The sequence below is a fragment of the Aspergillus melleus genome (genome assembly GCF_016097325.1).
Source record: "Aspergillus melleus strain CBS 546.65 chromosome Unknown contig3, whole genome shotgun sequence".
Taxonomy (NCBI): Eukaryota; Fungi; Ascomycota; class Eurotiomycetes; order Eurotiales; family Aspergillaceae; genus Aspergillus; species Aspergillus melleus.
In genome coordinates this window covers 2,029,008-2,046,728 of record NW_025763372.1, presented here as the reverse complement: position 1 = coordinate 2,046,728, position 17,721 = coordinate 2,029,008, and the positions used below count along the sequence as shown (strand labels likewise).

Sequence of the window (17,721 nt, the reverse complement as noted above, 5' to 3'; positions counted from 1 at the left end):
TGCTCTAAATTACTTTAAGACAGTTCTCGTGAACGTATCCCTGGCTATTTTCGACCGATGACTATAGGCCGTAAGTTACACGGGGCAAACTCCGTAGGTATACAAGCCTACTAGGTATACCATGACTGACCTATTCTAGTTTAATATGTTTAGCTCTTCTTAGTCCAATGGATAACGGGCATACTGTTGATCTTTGCCGTTTGTTGTTCCTAAGTGTAATTTGATCCGCAAAGGGCTATACATTGCATTGGAAACGGCGAAGTCACCATGAGAAACTTCTGACTGAATTGTCCTCAAGTGGGGTCCATGCTCAACATGTGCGCCTCTGTGTAGAACTATTCCTATATGCCCGTGTAGGAAGATGTCATGATTCTAGATCAGCCATAGAATGATCGTCACTTTCCTCCGCAGCATCGGAATTATCATCATCAGCAACATCCATCTCCGAATGGTCCACGAAATACTTAATTCGCCTCTGATCTTCCAGCCAACGAGAGATTCTGGTTTCCGCTTGATACACAGCCCTGGTGAGAGTTGTGAGGGACACCCCAACAACTTTTGCCGCGGTTTCGTAGAATGGTCTTGCCGCCTCCGGTAGGTTAGACTCCATCCGACAACGCGGATACGAGCTGCCCGGACGAGGAACATGTGCTTCGCCATCAGGGATTACCCTCCGAGGCTTCAGCTTGCTGGTGACTGTCTGCACCATTGTGCTCATCGCTTCGTCCTCGTCTTCTTCGGCTGGAATTGCTGGAGCTGGTGCCGCTGGTGCCGCCGCTGTCGCCAATGGCGTTGTAGGCTGGTTTTCCCCGGCCCCTGCATTCATAGGGAATAGATCTGCTAATGGATTTTTCGCTGGGAAGAAAAATATTAATATCGACCAGAAATACCGGAAGACCCTTATGACGTACCTTTGCTGATGTCCAGCCAACTGTTCTCGTACCAATCCATGTACTCATCGAGTTGACTGGGTGTCATGTCGAAAACCTTGTCTTCTTTCACTTGGATCTCGTTTCCCTTTCCAAGTTTTCCTCCAGAGGTTTCGTGACGGTCGAATTGTTTTTGAGCTTGGGCCCAGGCATTCCAATTTATTGTCTGAGTCGTGGGTTCTTGCGCCGAGCTAGGGTATCTTTTGATGTCGTCAAAGGGAAAATGAAGTTTAGTGGATATGACAATGAGAGTCATCAATTGTAGCTCAGGCAGATTGAGGGGCTTCCTCGTGTCAGCAATTCGAGTTTGGTATTGGAAAGAGAAACCCAAAAGAGATTGTAGTCGTTTAATAGAAGGGTATATTTCAACTGGAGGCGGGTTAGAGCTAGAAGAGACCGTGGCTGAAGGGACAAGAATTCCATACTGGGAAGTGCGAGCCTTCTGATGAAACGATATAAGAGGGGTGGATGATTCAATGGCGGAAATTGTACGCCGAACTTGTGATGGTACAAAAGCAGTAGCTCTGATACAGCTTTGTGGAGTTGCTCAGCTTGAATGAGCCTCTTGTAACGGTCAGCCTGCTGTCTTAGAGCAAAAGTAAATCACTTACGCTTGTTTCAATGATCGAGAGGTACTCCGGTGGAAGCTTGTCTCTCATTTCGCGAGGGATGTCTTTTACCACCCGCATATAGGGTACTTCACCACGAAGAATCATACTAAGTGCGTAGTGAATGAGTCTATAGACACTCAGAGTACATTTCAATGGCATGACTTACCGGTGCATACCACAAATACTGACAGGGATTCTCATAAGTAGAGCGGCCAGGTAACAAAGACCCACGGTGTCAATTAGCCTGGGCCAATTCGATTTGGGTTTGAAGTCTTCAGGTTCGCTCTCAACATCTGTATTTGGTTGCGAGCTGAAAAGTTGGGGCTGATCATCCTCTTCCGGGATTTCTTTGATCTTATTGGAATACGTCTCCAATCGAAGAGCCCATAAATCACGGACAATATTCTATACATAGACCAAGTCAGCTGGTGGTCTGCGATCGTGTGTTGAGGATGAAAGTCTAGCATTGGTACCTCAAATTGCTCGGGAAACCCCCGAGCCTGGACCAAGGCATAGCATTGCTTCCAGAGAATGAATTGGTAAACTTGTAAGAAGAGGGTATAAGCCCGGCGACCGCGGTAGGCTGCTCAGCATTAGTATATTGGCCGGGCGCGATGCGAATGAATGTGGGATTCGGCCTTACTCCTGTGGCCTTTCTCTGCAACCACCTTTTTAATTCGATTTGTCTTGCCTTGCGTCCCATATTGATCGTACTCTGCTTCGTATTGCCGCCCCTAAATAAACCCGAGTATATCAGTAAACTGATTTCTCTAAATGTAGAAAGATTTTCCCCGACGTATCCCGAGATCAGGAATTCGGCGCGCAATACCTCTTGTTGATGACCTTGTCTACAAAACCAGATACCCTCGTCAAGGTAGTATCGTCTTTCACGGCATCCTTCCTGCCCACAGCGTCCTCGGATGGTGTACTCCATCCGGGGCAACGCTCCTCATTCTTCTGATCACAAAGAACGAAGATTAGTAGCCATCGACCCTCGCCGTATTAGATCACAGCGAGGATGTTTCCAAGTTTCAGGGACTGAAGGGGTCGGAACGAAATCCTATGGATGAGTACTGTCTACTCTATCGGCGTCCATTCATCGGATTTTCATGATGGAAGTGGAGATCGACTGCCAATTTGGGAAGAACTTGACTAAGCATCACGTGCGCTGCCGTGACCAAAACGGGCGTCTTTCTGTCTCCCTTCTTGTCTTGCTTTCCTCATCATCGAAATATCAGCCATCGTCTTTGTGCCTGTGACCTTTCTGCGACGTTTCGACGTCTTACAACGTTGAAAATTTTTGAGGGGTTGTGTCGCCTTGCTAGAAATTCTCAACGATGCGCGATGCATTTCAGTCGCTTTCTCTACGGGTTGCGCGTGCCTCGCTGAGGCCCTGATTGACACAAATTGAGGGGGAAGAACGAACTGCTTCAAAACTATGATTGGAACTATATGCTGCTACTGATAACACGAAATTTGAATGATAGCTTGACAATGGATTCGTATCTGACACAGCACGGAGTGCCCGCTTCCTACTCCGCCCTTTTGGAGGCCTTCGTTCTCAACTTCATGAACAAGTACACCAAACCATAGGAACTGAAGACGAAAATGACAAAGATGCCCACGTCTCGCCAACCATAGTAAAAGTCTTTCAAATTCAGGGTCTCAAGGTAGCCGCTTCCCTTGGTATACGAGCAGACACGGCACCCGTGGATGGCTTCCGGGTTGACCAGATTGGCATCGGATTCTTTCAAAAAGCCGGCCAAATACTCGCCACAGGTGGCATTGGAGGGAGGGTCGAACACAGCATACTCGGTCTCCGTGCATTGCACATCGATGTCAAAGATGCTGAAAGTGAGCAAACTGCCTACTAGGTAGTTGGTTGGATTCAAATAGTACATCCAGTATCTCCAGAAGGGCACGATCTGTCCATAGGGCACAAGGATACCGCAGAAAGACACGAGAATACCGACCACCAAGGGGTTAACCAGCGATGCAAAAACCGCATTAGGAGAATATGCTGCGATGAATTGGCCCATACCCGTATAGAAGAATTCATACAGCAGGACGACCAGGAAGGATGCACCAGCCTTGTTGGTTTCTGCAGGGAACCCTACGGTGTAATACCAGCATACAAAATAGAGGACACCGCAGACACATAGGTAGGGGAACTCGGAGACGATCAGACCAGTCACGAAGGCCTTCCACGAGTACATTCGAGATTTCTTTTCACGTGTATCATATATGTCCCGTCTCTCAATGAACAGGGGCTGAAGTTGATTGACCACGCCCGGGGCCACATACATGAACACAAAGATGGTGAAAATGCGCAGCTGCAAATCGTTGACACTGTTCCCAATCATCCAATAGGAAAAGCCATTGAAGAGCGCCAACCCGACATGAAGGTAGATCTTGTTGTTCACATAGTTGGTGTTTCGAAAAAGAGAGACATTCATTCGGTGCAGCAGGATCTTTGTCTGATCCCAGAGGGGCATTGCATACTCGTGACCATCATCCCGGGTCCCCGGCTCCCGCGACGCGGATTCCTTGATGATAGTGTCCAACTCTGTTGTGGAACGGCGAAATTCTGGGGATTGGAGCCAGATGTGATGCCAATCGGTGGAAGATAGTCGACCGGATACCACATCGATTACATGGTCCGCTGGGTTGCTTTCTGCTGGGCAAGGCGCACCATGGCGTCCGAAGTAGTTCTTTATCGTTTGAGCTTTCGGACCAATGTCGCCAAAATAGACCGTTTTGCCACCGCGAGCGAGGAGTAACAGCGTGTCAAATTGATAAAAAAGCTGAGCTGAGGGCTGATGAATGGTGACCAGGATTGCTTGGCCGTGATCTGCCAGTCTGCGCAGAAAACGGACTGTATTGAATGCAGCCTGTCCGTCAAGCCCCGAAGTTGGTTCATCAAGGAAAATCAAAATACTGGGTTTTGCAACCAGTTCGACTCCGATGGTTACCCGCTTCCGTTGTTCAACGTTGAGGCCCCCGATGGTGGAATTTCCAACAAGAGTGTCTGCGATGCAATGAAGGTCTAAGAGGTCCAAAATGACATCCACATATTGCAACTTTTCTGCTCTTGGGGTATGGGAAGGCTGACGCAAAAGAGCAGAAAACTCCAAAGCTTCTCGAACTGTAGCATATGGCTCGTGGACATCAAGTTGCTCACAATATCCCGCAGACCTTTGGAACGATAGAGACAAAGGCCGACCATCAACCATGATGGATCCCTCTATCCTACCCTCTGTCTTTCTCTGGGCAAGCACATCCAACAACGTTGTTTTGCCTGCCCCAGATGCGCCCATTAATGCGCCAAGCATACCGGGTTTCACCCATCCATTGACATTTTCTAGTAACACGCGAGGCCCTGTCGGAGTGTTCACAGTGTACGTCAGGTTTTTCCAAGTGAAAACCGATGTATTTCTGACTAGTTGTGCACCATCTGCTTCTTTCTCTGTGCTTGGCGGTGTAGTCGATTCGGAGGTTGGCTGGTTGTCCAGAGACTTATGTGCTTGGGATTCCTCGTCAACGTTGTGTGATCGTCGGTGATTGGTCAACCTTTCGCGAGGAATGAGAAGCGAGGCACCGGACGATGAAGCATCTCGCCAACGTATAGTTGCCAAGATCGTGATGGTCACGTAAAAAGCCCACCATGCCCAAAGGATACCGAAGTTTCGCCAGAGATGCCCTTGTGAGTACGATAGGGCGCTCAAGTATTGAGTTCCAAGTACCACATTAGACCTGGGCTTCGCGCCTCTAACTCCGGCACAGGACTGATGGGCAGAGTCCACGTTCGAATAGGTCTCACCGCGGGGGATCAGATTGACGCCGGCGCAAGGGATTGTTTTGTCGTGGAATTCGTTGCTCATCAAAGCGTCAAAGGCATACGCGACCGGATTAAGCCAGTATAACCATCCTAGCCACGGGTGCATTTGCGAATACTGGATTTGATATCCTGCGTACATCGCCATCACAGTGACCACATAGCCCGATATCTTGGATGCACTATCAAAAGTACGAAACGTTGCTCCGACAGCGCGAAATAGAGCCGTTCCACTCATTATGGACGCAAAAAGAACGACCCAGTAGGTAAAGAAACCGCTGGCAGACATTTGCAAGCCCACCATGAAATAGACAATCAGAGACCATATGGTAACTTGGACTAAGCTGATGGGGATGTCCGCGGTGATCTGCCCTACGCAGAATGCAGCTGGATGATGAAATGCAAAGTCACTATGCTTGATTACCATCAGACGCCCGGAAAAGGAGTCGACCACCTCGGACATGGCACTCATGCTGTTATACAGAATGGACCAAAACATTGCGCCTCCTTTCAGAAAGAGCCCCGTTGAATCCCCCGTGGCTTGGTAGTAGAGTGAACCGGCTACCAAGGCCTGAATCAGAGTCGAACCTTGCTTCATGGCAAGCGTCTTCTTATCGCCTAGGAGAACTTGATATTGACGAACGACGCAGGCCCGTACCTGTGTGGTGAACCCCGCAGTGTGGACACTTCCTGGGCGATGCCTCTCCGTGGACACGGCATTCTTGAAATTGTCGGTGTCTTTCTGAGCTGATTCACTGGTTGGGTATTGATACTCGGTTGCCATTTGCGCTCGAAGGGAAGAATTGTCATAAACCTGCAGAATTGCCTCGGCGTCTCGAGGGAAGACGGATTCATGGCCAGGTCGAATCTGGCGCTCAGTGGGAACCGTGACGCCAGTTAGAAAATCACCAACTTTTGCACCTTCGTTGAGAGTAAAGCCGAGATCCTCCATGAACTTCTGTGCTTGGTTGGCAGGACCATAGTATATCTGCTTCCCTTCGTCAAGTACCAAGACCTTATCGAAGAGCTGGAATATGTCATTGCCAACTTGATAAAGCGTGACAATCATAGATTTGCCATACACGTCCGCCATTGCACGCATGGCCTTGGCCCAATCCAAAGCACTTGACGCATCGAGACCTCTTGTGCTGTTATCCCAACAATAGATCGATGCGGATGAGGCGAGGCACTCCAATATCGAGACACGCTTTCTCTCTCCTCCGGACACTCCACGAATGTAGGGATCGCCAACTTTTGTTTCCTTGGTATGGGAGATACCGAGACTTTCCAACAGAAACTCCTTCATCTCCACCCTGTAATCCTCCGCATTGCGCATTGTCGTGGGGAGTTGCTGAGGTACTTTCAACTTTGTGGCGAAGTCAAGGGTTTGTCCGACGGTCAAAGTCGGGAAGAAAATCTCCTCTTCGGTGTTCATGATTATTTGACCTTTGTAATGGCTCGCTTCGTCATGTCGCATATTGCCATACCAGATGTCACCTTCGATTTCCTCATAACCGGCCCGTCTGTTGGCCAGCATTTTAAGCAGCGTCGTACACCCGGACCCTGGTCGTCCAAGAACCAGCAGCATCTCTCCGGGCTTGACACATCCGTGACTTTCGTGGAGAATCTCCTTCGGAGGAAGCTTTCGGTGCCTTCTTTTCACCTGGCCGATTACGTCGAATTGAGTGAAGATGTTCTCGTTGACTGCTGATTCCGCGCTTTTTGCTTTCACCGTTAAGTTGCTCCATGTCACACCCAGCTTTCGAGGCGGGAATCCCGAATCAAGGTCCCGGCGAAGCATATCTTCCAGTCGATATGTCAACGGCCAAGGGTCGTCATGGTTCGAAGTGCATTTCTGTTCTTGTATCGAACAGTCCGTGGTCGATGCTGTCGTGGAGCCATCCATGGCTGTTCTTACTAAGGGCGGTTTGGTCGATTGAAAAGGTTCAATAAAGAACTTATAAGAAAATTTGCCCCCGTTTTGCAAATTTCAAGTTAGAGGACTCGATTTGATATGGAGTCGGTCGAAGAAAGTCGGCAAAGTACAGCATATATACACTTCATTTAGTAAGTTGGGACAGCCCCTTCTATGTCATTGCCCTACAAGATTTTACGTACTCAAACTTTCTAAACAGTGCTTCAGCTCAGAAATCTCATCCGATTAGCTGCATGCTTTGCTTAGGGCTCGGATCTTCGGGTTTTCGGATTTCTAGACGAGACCCGCTTCAATGGATCGGGTCCCAACTCGACCTAACAATGGACAGCATTTTGATGAACTGGTGCAAATTTGATACAACTCGACTGCCTGATCTGTTAATAGCTACCGCCACAAATCAAGATCAATATCTTGCAGCTATATCCTTTCCATACTTCAGGCTCCATGCCGATCCATACCGACTAGACGAGAACTAGGACACAATGGCTGATTCGAACTACTTCTTTATTTTATGCATTTGACTTGCTAGCCACTCATCGCAGATCACTAAGAGAACGATAATTACAAACGGTGGCATTCAAAGCATCAGTTGAAGGTCAATGCAGTTTTAGACCGGAGGCTGATGATGTCAGCCAACACGACCGCTTCGTCCGAATTTCCGACTCAGAAAATTTCCGAGATTCCCGAACTATTCAATGAAGTGTTCCATGATCGAGACTTTCACAAGAGCGCTCCGTCTTATTTCATATTGTTTACAAATTCATTATGGCCGAGAGCAGTCCGAACCTAGTGCAGTCAAGATACCACCGGCTTCAAGCGGTAAGTCCTGCAATTCTTTCAGGAACTTGTCAATTTCTGTCCGAATTTCCGAGCATGCAGGAATACTTATTATCTCTCTTGGTTCAACATGGAACTTCCTGCGTCATTGGCTAGGTATCTGGAGAATGATGAAATCTCTGTCGTTGTTAGAGGACGAGCATATCAAAATTCCATCTTGGGTGACTTGTGCGGCAGTCAGAAGCTAACTCGAAACAGTGTGACTTGTGTCATACCAGAAAGGTATGACCATTTCAATTCTGGGATGAAGAACTTTCATATTCATATTCGAGACTTGTCGTTAATATCTAGATACTTAGGTCAAATGTGACAGGCAAATTCAATGTTCAAATTGTACAACTGCACAGGCTCGTTGCATACGGTCCAGATCTCGGCGAGCTCGGCGACCTCGAGATTCGCGGTAAGTACTGCGCCTGGGTACTTCCTCATCGATTTAACAAGATCCCCAGAAATTCCAGAACCTCGTCTGTGGTTGCCAATAGACAGGTCAACACCACCTCTCGAGTGGCATCACCGAGGACCACAGAGGCATCTGACAACATGAACAATGCGCATACCCGCTCCAACACCGCCGGGGTGTCGCCCGGCTATGCTCACACAGCAGGTGAGGCAACAACTATCATCCGTAGAGAACTGGACTCAAACAGTTCGCTATCTGATGGTCGAAGGCGCGTGATGGAATCGGCTTTATCTTTAATAGGCCATTTCAAAGATACTTCGCATCCAGTTGTCAATGCAAACTATGATTCAGACCCGGGGGATGATCAGGCTTCGAGTGAAATCCCCTCGGAACTATTTTTGATGATGCTATATAGTAAGTCCGTTCCGCCTAGTATTCTATCAGTTATTCTGACATGCTCAGCCACGCCAAATTGCTCTAGCTCGTTTAGTTTGTTCTGGCCTGATCATATCCCTCCAAAGAAGTTTGAGCAAATGTGTTTAAGTTTGCTGTATGGAAAAGCCACGGGTCAAACAGCATGCCATTATGGAATATCCGTGCTTGCGAGAGCAGTCAACTACGTCAACAGATGGCTACGGGTTGCTACTTCAGATGACCTCTCCAAGGCTTTGGAGGAGTCCAAAAAGAAGTACGCGGCTGCTGGTCTAAGGGCCCTACGACGGTTGAATGTTTTAAACAGTCCCAGCCTGTCACTACTCCAGACCTTGATCTCAGGGGTGAGTAGTACTCTTACACCTAAGAAGATGGGACTCAGAAGTCGTTACTAATCCTGCGTCCTATTAGGCGCAGCTACTTCAGCTTCTTGGTGACGCCTCTCAGGCCTGGACTCTCACATCATATGCATCCAGAGTGATGGTCGCTTTGGGTTACCACAACTTAAGTCCCCAGGCATTGAAGGAACACGATGACTCCGCAGAAATCCGACATTGCACATACTACTGCTACTACCTAGACAAGGCCTTGAGTATGCTTCTGGTTCGGCCCTCATCCTTACCTGACCTGAATCTTGACCCAGTCTCCTTGATTGAGCTAAAATATACCGAGCCTCTTAAAATGAAAATGGGAATACTCGTGAAACTGTCTCATGTACAGGATGGGGTGCTCTCACTTCTGATCAAGGGCGACAAGCTGACAGAAGTCGAAGCCTCGGCATCTATTCCTGTTTTGAAATCGGAATTGCAGGACATATGGAAAGAGTCTTGTGAGGTAAGAGCCGTGGTGCACTCTGCACTTGAGGCTTTCTTTTCTATCTTTTCTTTCTTCTTTCGATACCGTTCTAGCGGATCTAATCCAGTCTATGTAGGCACGCTTTCAAACGAACGATACACCTGAATGGCGCCTAGAATGGGATGCACTTGATTTTACTTATCATGCTATTGCTACAACCGTGCTTCGACTGAATTCCACCTCTCTTCATGACCATCAAATCAGAGAACAGTGTTTACTACATGCACGCAAGGCATTGAGCGCCATGAGTGCATTGCTCAATCATATTCTAGATGGGCAACGTTTATTCATGGACTTCCTCTTTTGGTACAATGATCTCACTAATCTTCATCAACTCAAAGCTTCAGGTTGGCTGATAAGAATTGTAGGACCATCCTTCTCTATCCATTGACGCCCTTCTTTATCATATTCTGTAATGTCCTAGCAACATCCAACGAGCAAGACTATCATACTCTGAATCAAATCATGACTGCCTTGTCGCGAATCAAGGACAAAAACTCCTTCATATTAGCTCTCTACGGCCTACTGTCTCAATTCATGGATTTATGTGGCCAGCTCGAGGCTCTTGTGGAGAGCAATACCACGGAGACACATGTGACGAAATCTGTTTCACTTAGCCCAGAGAGACTTCGATCATCACAGCCGCAGTACGAGGATTCAATATCATATGGGCCCCAGTCAAGAAACTTCTGGGATATGCATGATGTAAACGATGGCACAGACGGAGGGCTATCCATGGCGGATGAAGAGTATCCGGGTGAAATGGGACAATTGCGACCTTCGATGTGGGATGACAATTTGATGTGGGAGCTATTCAACACTCAACCCTCAATTGAGTGGTTCGACATGGCACAGATTTCGATATAGGGTCATCGGCGTTCAGGGTGACTTGAAATGAATGAAATAGAGAAGAGATAAGGCCGGCCCCACACGTGCCAAGTGGTTATCAGCGACAGTGCGGGGATTTTCTACTTCCTTGCAGACCGAAGCTTTTTGCATACTGCATCGACTCTGTTATTTTATTTTCTCAGACATCAAAATCAGTGCCACTCAAGAAGATATGCCTGCAAGCGCAAAGTCTCGCGGAGGATGTGCGCGATGTAAGGAGAAAAGGGTTAGTTGACGCTGCCCCTGATGACATCAGAGCAGAACAGGTCGCTTATCTAGCAATCTAGGTGAAATGCGATGAAAAACGACCATCCTGTCATAGGTGTACTCGTCTGCAGCTCCCATGTCCTGGTTACCAGCAGCGGTTCCGATGGTCGACAAAGTATGAGGTCCTCATGAAGGGTCGGACAAGTTCACGGCGTGATTTTCGCTCTACGTCCAGCAGCCCGGTTATGCCGGCTGCAGATCACAGCTCCGCAGAAGCAGATACCTCGTCTGGTATCAATCATAGAGCTGCTGAAAGCCTCACTGACAACGAGGGGTTGCATTGGGACACCATCCCCTCCTTCGAAGAGATGGACCTGGATGGATTCGGTTCATTGTTTCCACAGTGCCTGAGCGCAGCAAGTCCGCTGGATGTTGTGCAAGACCAAGAATCCATAGGCCCTGGGGCTGCTAAAGATAGACCAGATCATACCAATTTCGCTAAAGATGCCGAGATGTTGGCCACCTCTCTTGCGACACCTTCAACTAGTCCAACTATCGAGCTACGGAGGGACAGACCATGGAACCAGAGCCGACTGATAAGGCCATTAGTTTCATTGGAATCGTCGCTCGTGGAATACTACTTCCAGCATGTGGCCACTATATATTCGTGCTTTGATGGAAGCATGAATCCATTTCGTACGACAGTTGGGCGCGTCTGGGCGTCATCTCAGGTCTTGACGTGGACGCTTCAGAGTATGGCATCTGCCTGTCTCGCTCGCGATTTTCCACATTTGAAATCTCAAGGCATGGAGATGCGACGGCAAGCACTGAACATCATTGAAGAGGAAGCAGTTGCCGGAAGGACTACTGAGATGTCTCTTTTGTCGCTCTTTATGCTGGGGCAATCTGCTAGCTGGCATCTGCAAGCAGATGTAGGTCTGTCACAGTACCGGCTCGCTAAGAAGATTATGGCGAGCGGAAGGCGTCGCAGCAACATAACAGATGATTTGAGTTCCCCTGGGCGAAACTCAGTGTTTTTCCAGCAGTCTTTGGACTATTGGAAGATGCTACTTTCATTCGTCACGCCCTTGGATGATCCCGCGTGTCCTCCGGGAGAGCCCCAAGGTCTGAGTTTACCTTTGCAGATGATCCCTCATCCCTGGGCAATAGTTTCGCCAGACTTGATGGACCGGATTCACGAAGTAGGTCGGCTTGTATACAATCACAGACGGATGACTATGCGATCGAAATTCTGGCGACGAACAGACCTTGCTATGCTGCAGGACATGGTTCAGGACGTTGGATCGATCGAAGTTTATCTATTGAACTATCAACTTCCCGCACAAGAGGACATTGTTGATCCAGGCGATGATACGACACCCGTTTCGCACTTCCTATCAGTCGCTCAGGCTTATCAACTTGTCGCCCTGCTACAGATCTACCGAGTATTCCCGGACATCCTTGAAGAACGTCTCATGTCAGAAACCCCCACACCTGCCTTCGAAGGACTGCCGCAGCCCTCATCAGACAGTGCCGAACAATGGATCCAGCATCTTGCCATGCATACAGTTAGCATCCTTCGCAAAGTACCATTCGAGTCTCATACTCGCTCGATACAGGCCTTTCTTCTCGTGGCCTTGTCCAGCGAGCTGCGATATCCGACATCCCCTGACGACATTGAAATTGTAACAAATGAGATGCTGGAGATCACTGAAGCCCGAAAGTTCATTCGTGGCAGACTCGAGGCTTTCAGGTTTGTCTTTGCTCCGCAGCCGGCGCAGCGTAAACTTGATATTGTACTGAAGGTCTGGGAGCAATCGGATAGGGGAATGCCGAATGTGTACTGGATGGACGTGATGATAGAGAATGGATGGGAGGTTCTATTTTGTTAAATCTATGGATCAAGAGGTTATGCATGTTGACCAATCTACGAGATATTCTGAGTACATATTTTAGATAATTAATCTACCAGGGTGGAATTATTACATCATAACTGTGAATCGTATACAATCGAATCTCGATCCAGAATATTGAACACAAGATCACCACGCGAGGATATTATCGAAAGAAAACGACTTAGCAAATTTCAAATTCCCTGACACTGTAGGAAGCGACCCCCAAACCGGACAAAATGCGCGATGCGAGGCAAGGGAGATGGCGAGCCCGATAGCCGAAGCCAGGCCATTTTTGCCTAATCGGGAAAGACTTGCCTTATCTATACTTCCCCTCTCTATATAACACCTTCGATGCAACTGAGTCCCTTGGAGATGAACAAAACCATCTATCGTGAACCCTGAATCAATTGTGATCTGCACAATGACTACGACCATACTTCCTCTCACATTCTTCGCAGTTTTCGCGTTGTACACCGGGATTGGATGGGCGAGGAGATACTATCGTAGATCTTCCAAGGTACGTTCGGTTACAACACACTTCACTGCAAGATGAAATGATAAAGCAGACTAACTCCATGTCCAGATCCATCCCACCCCTCCAAACGAAAAGACCTCCTCATCTCAAATCATCGAACCGTTAACCCCCTTCGACTGGAAAACCACCGAACCGGAAAAGCACCGGCCCTATAAGCCCAAATACAACCTCACCATGTGTATGTCTAATCAACCCATCCAACCACCACAAACACTATAATCTAACATGTACAATTCCAAGCTATCGAAAAAACCACCCTCTCGGACCTCCTCGCCATCGACAACACCTACCTCGACCGAATCACCCTCCGCCGACAGATCATGGCCGACCACGAGGAAACCGTCCTCGCAGCGAACGACAACGTCGCTCGTCCTGCTATCCAAGAATTCTACGTCTGGATGGTAGGCACCTACCTCCCGAACCGATATCCAGACCTGTTCGTTCTCACCCCAGATCGAAACACTACCACTCCCAACTCCTCCGCGAATCTATGCCTATACAGCAAAGTCACCCACGAATCTTATCCCCTTACCCTCCCAGCATCAACCCCAGGGATTGACATCCTCCGTCACCTGGGCGGACTCATCGAAGACGACATCCTCTTCCTACTGCCCTCGGCCGACGGAGACGGGTACGCTCTACAGGCGTTCGTGACCTGTTTCCCGAATGGGTTTGACACGCGCAAGAAACTAGGGTTGAAGTTGAGGGATATTCATATCCCCGTGCCGGGCTATAAGGAGAAGTTGGAGAGGAGTATGGATCGGTGGTTTGAGAGATTGGAGGTCGGGACGGTGGTGAGGAGGTTTAATGTGAGTTTTTCTTTTTCTTTTCTTTTCTTCTCTTCCCCTACAATTTCTAGAGGTGTTGCGGGGCATAAGGGTAGATATAGATGGACTAATATGTCTGTGTTGTGATAGTGGACCATCCAACCACATGGTCGTCTCTTTGCGCCCTCGGGGAATCATCTCTACGAGGGCGACGAGGTGAAGCCTATCGAGGCGGATATTGATCAGGTACGTTTTGCATTTGTTTATATATACAGAAGTACAGGGATTAAAAAAAGAGAGATAGACCTACGTGCGCACCGAACGCCAACTCGTGCACAGGCTTCCCCACAGCAAAGCCATCTGCTTCTCCTTCAAGACCTATCTCTATCCCATCCGGGATATCAAGGCCGAAGGACTGGGCGAGACGCTGGCGCAGGCGATTGACGGGCTGCAAGGGGGAAATGTACCGGGGATGTATTACTACAAGAGGGCGGCCGTATGGGGGGTTTCAGTGAAAAGGTATTTGAGGTCGTAGAGATATGATGACAGGCAGATTCAAGATAAAGGATATAGCTGATCGTTGAAATCATATATCAAAGATAGTAGTTACATCGTCAAGACAAACATGGACCACTAATTTTTTGATTCGTCAAACTATCGTGAGAGCTAAACTCAGAACTGGTTCTCGGACAAAGCACGCTTTATGCTGCCAATTAAATGCAACTCTCCTGCCGGCTCAGCGTACATCCAAGGCTCACTGACGCATACAAGCAGCCTTGCCGTATGTAGCCCAAAACGTCACACCACTAGTAAAGCAGACATCAAGGAGGCCGGAAAACATTTCAAGGGGAGGTGAACGGAGTTTAGAAGAAAAAGTTCCCATCGAACAACTGAGCGTTGCGCTTATTTGGGGGCTTCCTTGCACTCAATGGCGGTCTCCTCACCCATGGAGGTAAGGATGATGACGTCTGGAGGAAGGGTCAGTCTACCGTGACTTATCGAGTCGATATTCAGAAATACTCACTGCAGTCCTTCTCCTCCTCACGGAACATACGGATGATCTTCTCACCGATCTCGGTGTCGGGGACCTTGACGTCGTCCTTGGTGTTGCCGTTGTCGTCCATCAGGGACAGGAAGTCATCGTCAGTGATGTCGATCTGAAAATGCAGCGTTAGTTCCGAATCTCTCTCCGGCATCAAAGGCCTCGATGTAAGTCGAGTCCAACAGGGGAAGGATCACTCACGAGCTGGTACTCCCGACGGCTGACGTTGGGGACGTCCATGTTGTGGGTGGAGGGAGACAGATCCTCGAGCTTCTTGCCGGTGAAGATGTCGATGGCGACAATGTGGACCTTGGCGTGACCGTGCTTGCCAGTCTTGGAGGTGGACATTTCGACGATCTTGCAAGGACGGCCCTTGATGACAACGTGACCGTTCTTGCGCAGAGCGGAACACTGCATGGGGTAGGTGCTGGACGCACCAGCGTCAGCGGATTCGAAAGTCTCTTGCTGTAAAGAGGTCGCATGTTAGCCAGGCGATCTGATAGGAAAATATAAGAAATGTAATCTGTCGAGAAGAGACGCAAGTTCGATCATATGCATCGCGTGCAGCCACCGCCAGCATGAAGGAGGGAAGAGGGGGGCAGATTTCAAGATGCGGGGCTGCAGCAACAACACGAGAAGCGACAGCGAGGACTCTGAGGAGAACAAAGGAAGAGGATACATACCACCTCGTCGGCCATGGTGATGGTATTGAAGGGGGAGATAAGGACAGAAAGGGACAAGAAAAGAGAGAGAGATGAGGGATGGAGATCAAGAAGAGGAGGAGGAGAGGAAGAGAAAAATCGGCAGGTCGAGAGAGACGAAGAAGAACAGGCGAGAAAAGCGACAAATCGCTGGCGAGAGAAAAAAAAAAAAAAGAAATCATTTTTGTTGTGGCGGGGTTGTGTCGCCTAGTCCCGATCGGGATTGGCGCAGGTGGTTCCCGTGCCGGATTGCGCGGTTGGTGTTTGTGGCTCGCCGGAGTCTTTCGACCCATTCCCGTGATCTCACCTGACCTCACCCGATCTCACCTGATCTATACTTGTCCCGTCTATCACGACGGAGTACTCCCTACTCTCTACTCCCTACTCACTCACTCGCTCCGTTGCTCTCTTGTGCTGGTCATGTCTTCATGATCCCACCATCCCTTCTCCTTCCCGCTTTCCCCTCCCACCATGTGGCTCGACCGCATCTCGGGCCATTCCACCCCCTCCGGTCCTCAAGCCGACAGTCGCAGTAACTCCCCGCTGCCTCGACGCTCCTCCTCCCGCCTCTCTCCTTATGCGCAATCCGCCCGCCCGACTTCCTCCACCCGACAAGGTTCCTCCCTCTCGGTCCTCGTGACGCCCAGTGACTCCAATGTCTCGCTTCCGGCAACGGTGCGCGGTGATGGGTCGGTGTTGACCCAATCCGCTGCAAGGTCCCGTCCCTCCGACGTGGCCGATCCACTGCAGGTGCTAAACGGCATTATTGGGAAACAAAAGGAGAATGCATTGCAGACGGACAAACTCACGCCGACCTCCGCTGTAGTAATAGAGAAGCCTTCGACGCTGGTGGAGGACATTGACTTCAACGGATTGAGTCTCGAGGACTTCGCCGCCGCGGAATCGGAGCCTCGCCGGACCGCCAGCGATGTCGGGGCGCAGACCATCCGACAGTTCGAGCAAGAGCGAGACAAATTCCAGGATCTTCATTCGGCCATCACGGGGTGTGACGACGTGTCTAAATCGGTGGAGATGTATATGGGTGACTTTCAGACCGAACTGGGCGCGGTCTCGGCGGAGATCGAAACCCTGCAGACCCGCTCCGTGCAGCTGAACGCCATGCTAGAAAATCGACGCAACGTGGAGCAGCTTCTAGGACCCGCGGTGGAGGAAATCAGCATCTCTCCGCGAACGGTGCGGGTGATCGCGGAGGGCCCCATCGACGACAATTGGGTCAAGGCCTTGAACGAGATTGAGACGCGGACCGCCAGTATTGAGGCTCGAGTGTCCAGCTCGACTACGACGGCGTCAATTGAAGATGTGCGACCGCTCCTCGGCGATATCAAAAAGAAGGTGGGAACTACCGAACTACCCCCTGAGCGGTTTCATACAACAAGTTGACGGCGCTAACAACGCCAATATAGGCAGTGGAACGGATCCGCGACTACTTGGTCTCCCAGATTCGAGCGCTGCGGTCGCCGAATATCAACGCTCAAATCATCCAGCAGCAGCGGCTGGTCAAGTTCAAGGACTTGTACAGCTACATGTCGCGAGCGCATCCGACTCTGACCGGGGAAATCACTCAGGCCTACATCAACACCATGCGATGGTACTATCTGTCACATTTCACGCGCTACCTGCAGGCACTAGAGAAGATCAAAGTATATCCCAGCGATCGGAACGAGGTCTTGGGAGGAGATGCGACGCAAAAGTCCGGTCGGTTCACTCCTGGTCTGTACTGGAACCGCTGACCCTAACCGATCGCAGGTAACATTGTCACCGGCAGTCGAGCTGGTGCTGCGGCCCACGACCCTTTCTCGCTAGGACGAAGAATCGATATCCTTCGCACCG

The 17,721-nt window shown here is 49.4% G+C and overlaps 9 protein-coding genes across 9 annotated transcripts; 5 read left to right on the top strand and 4 right to left on the bottom strand.

The window, feature by feature from the left end:
* Positions 1-364: 364 nt before the first annotated feature.
* LDX57_005760 (uncharacterized protein) lies at positions 365-1,185 on the bottom strand (the record flags this gene model as incomplete). The annotated part of the gene is made up of 2 exons (XM_046087446.1): positions 365-855; positions 912-1,185. 2 exons carry the CDS (start codon positions 1,183-1,185, stop codon positions 365-367), a joined length of 765 nt encoding a protein of 254 aa, XP_045943413.1.
* Positions 1,186-1,668: 483 nt separating this feature from the next.
* Positions 1,669-2,747, bottom strand: LDX57_005759 (TFIIB-type zinc finger domain-containing protein). Its single transcript, XM_046087445.1, has 4 exons — positions 2,370-2,747; positions 2,184-2,274; positions 2,014-2,123; positions 1,669-1,945 (listed from the first exon to the last, which is right to left on the bottom strand). Exons 1-4 carry the CDS (start codon positions 2,472-2,474, stop codon positions 1,703-1,705), a joined length of 549 nt encoding a protein of 182 aa, XP_045943412.1. The 5' UTR covers positions 2,475-2,747; the 3' UTR covers positions 1,669-1,702.
* Positions 2,748-3,072: 325 nt separating this feature from the next.
* LDX57_005758 (uncharacterized protein) lies at positions 3,073-7,281 on the bottom strand (the record flags this gene model as incomplete). The annotated part of the gene is made up of 1 exon (XM_046087444.1): positions 3,073-7,281. One exon carries the CDS (start codon positions 7,279-7,281, stop codon positions 3,073-3,075), a length of 4,209 nt encoding a protein of 1,402 aa, XP_045943411.1.
* A 1,800-nt stretch (positions 7,282-9,081) lies between these two features.
* LDX57_005757 (fungal specific transcription factor domain-containing protein) lies at positions 9,082-10,702 on the top strand (the record flags this gene model as incomplete). Its single annotated transcript, XM_046087443.1, has 4 exons — positions 9,082-9,324; positions 9,392-9,814; positions 9,912-10,141; positions 10,204-10,702. 4 exons carry the CDS (start codon positions 9,082-9,084, stop codon positions 10,700-10,702), a joined length of 1,395 nt encoding a protein of 464 aa, XP_045943410.1.
* A 1,034-nt stretch (positions 10,703-11,736) lies between these two features.
* LDX57_005756 (uncharacterized protein) lies at positions 11,737-12,822 on the top strand (the record flags this gene model as incomplete). Its single annotated transcript, XM_046087442.1, has 1 exon — positions 11,737-12,822. The coding sequence occupies one exon, from the start codon at positions 11,737-11,739 to the stop codon at positions 12,820-12,822; it is 1,086 nt and encodes a 361-aa protein (XP_045943409.1).
* Positions 12,823-13,246: 424 nt separating this feature from the next.
* Positions 13,247-14,662, top strand: LDX57_005755 (heme-dependent oxidative N-demethylase family protein; the record flags this gene model as incomplete). The annotated part of the gene is made up of 5 exons (XM_046087441.1): positions 13,247-13,342; positions 13,409-13,538; positions 13,601-14,169; positions 14,278-14,373; positions 14,432-14,662. The coding sequence occupies 5 exons, from the start codon at positions 13,247-13,249 to the stop codon at positions 14,660-14,662; spliced, it is 1,122 nt and encodes a 373-aa protein (XP_045943408.1).
* Positions 14,663-15,030: 368 nt separating this feature from the next.
* ANB1 (Eukaryotic translation initiation factor eIF-5A) lies at positions 15,031-15,867 on the bottom strand (the record flags this gene model as incomplete). Its single annotated transcript, XM_046087440.1, has 4 exons — positions 15,031-15,095; positions 15,152-15,284; positions 15,371-15,634; positions 15,853-15,867. 4 exons carry the CDS (start codon positions 15,865-15,867, stop codon positions 15,031-15,033), a joined length of 477 nt encoding a protein of 158 aa, XP_045943407.1.
* A 474-nt stretch (positions 15,868-16,341) lies between these two features.
* VPS52_3 (Vacuolar protein sorting-associated protein 52) lies at positions 16,342-17,271 on the top strand (the record flags this gene model as incomplete). Its single annotated transcript, XM_046087439.1, has 1 exon — positions 16,342-17,271. One exon carries the CDS (start codon positions 16,342-16,344, stop codon positions 17,269-17,271), a length of 930 nt encoding a protein of 309 aa, XP_045943406.1.
* Positions 17,272-17,414: 143 nt separating this feature from the next.
* VPS52_2 (Vacuolar protein sorting-associated protein 52) lies at positions 17,415-17,621 on the top strand (the record flags this gene model as incomplete). Its single annotated transcript, XM_046087438.1, has 1 exon — positions 17,415-17,621. One exon carries the CDS (start codon positions 17,415-17,417, stop codon positions 17,619-17,621), a length of 207 nt encoding a protein of 68 aa, XP_045943405.1.
* Between the last annotated feature and the right edge of the window lie 100 nt (positions 17,622-17,721).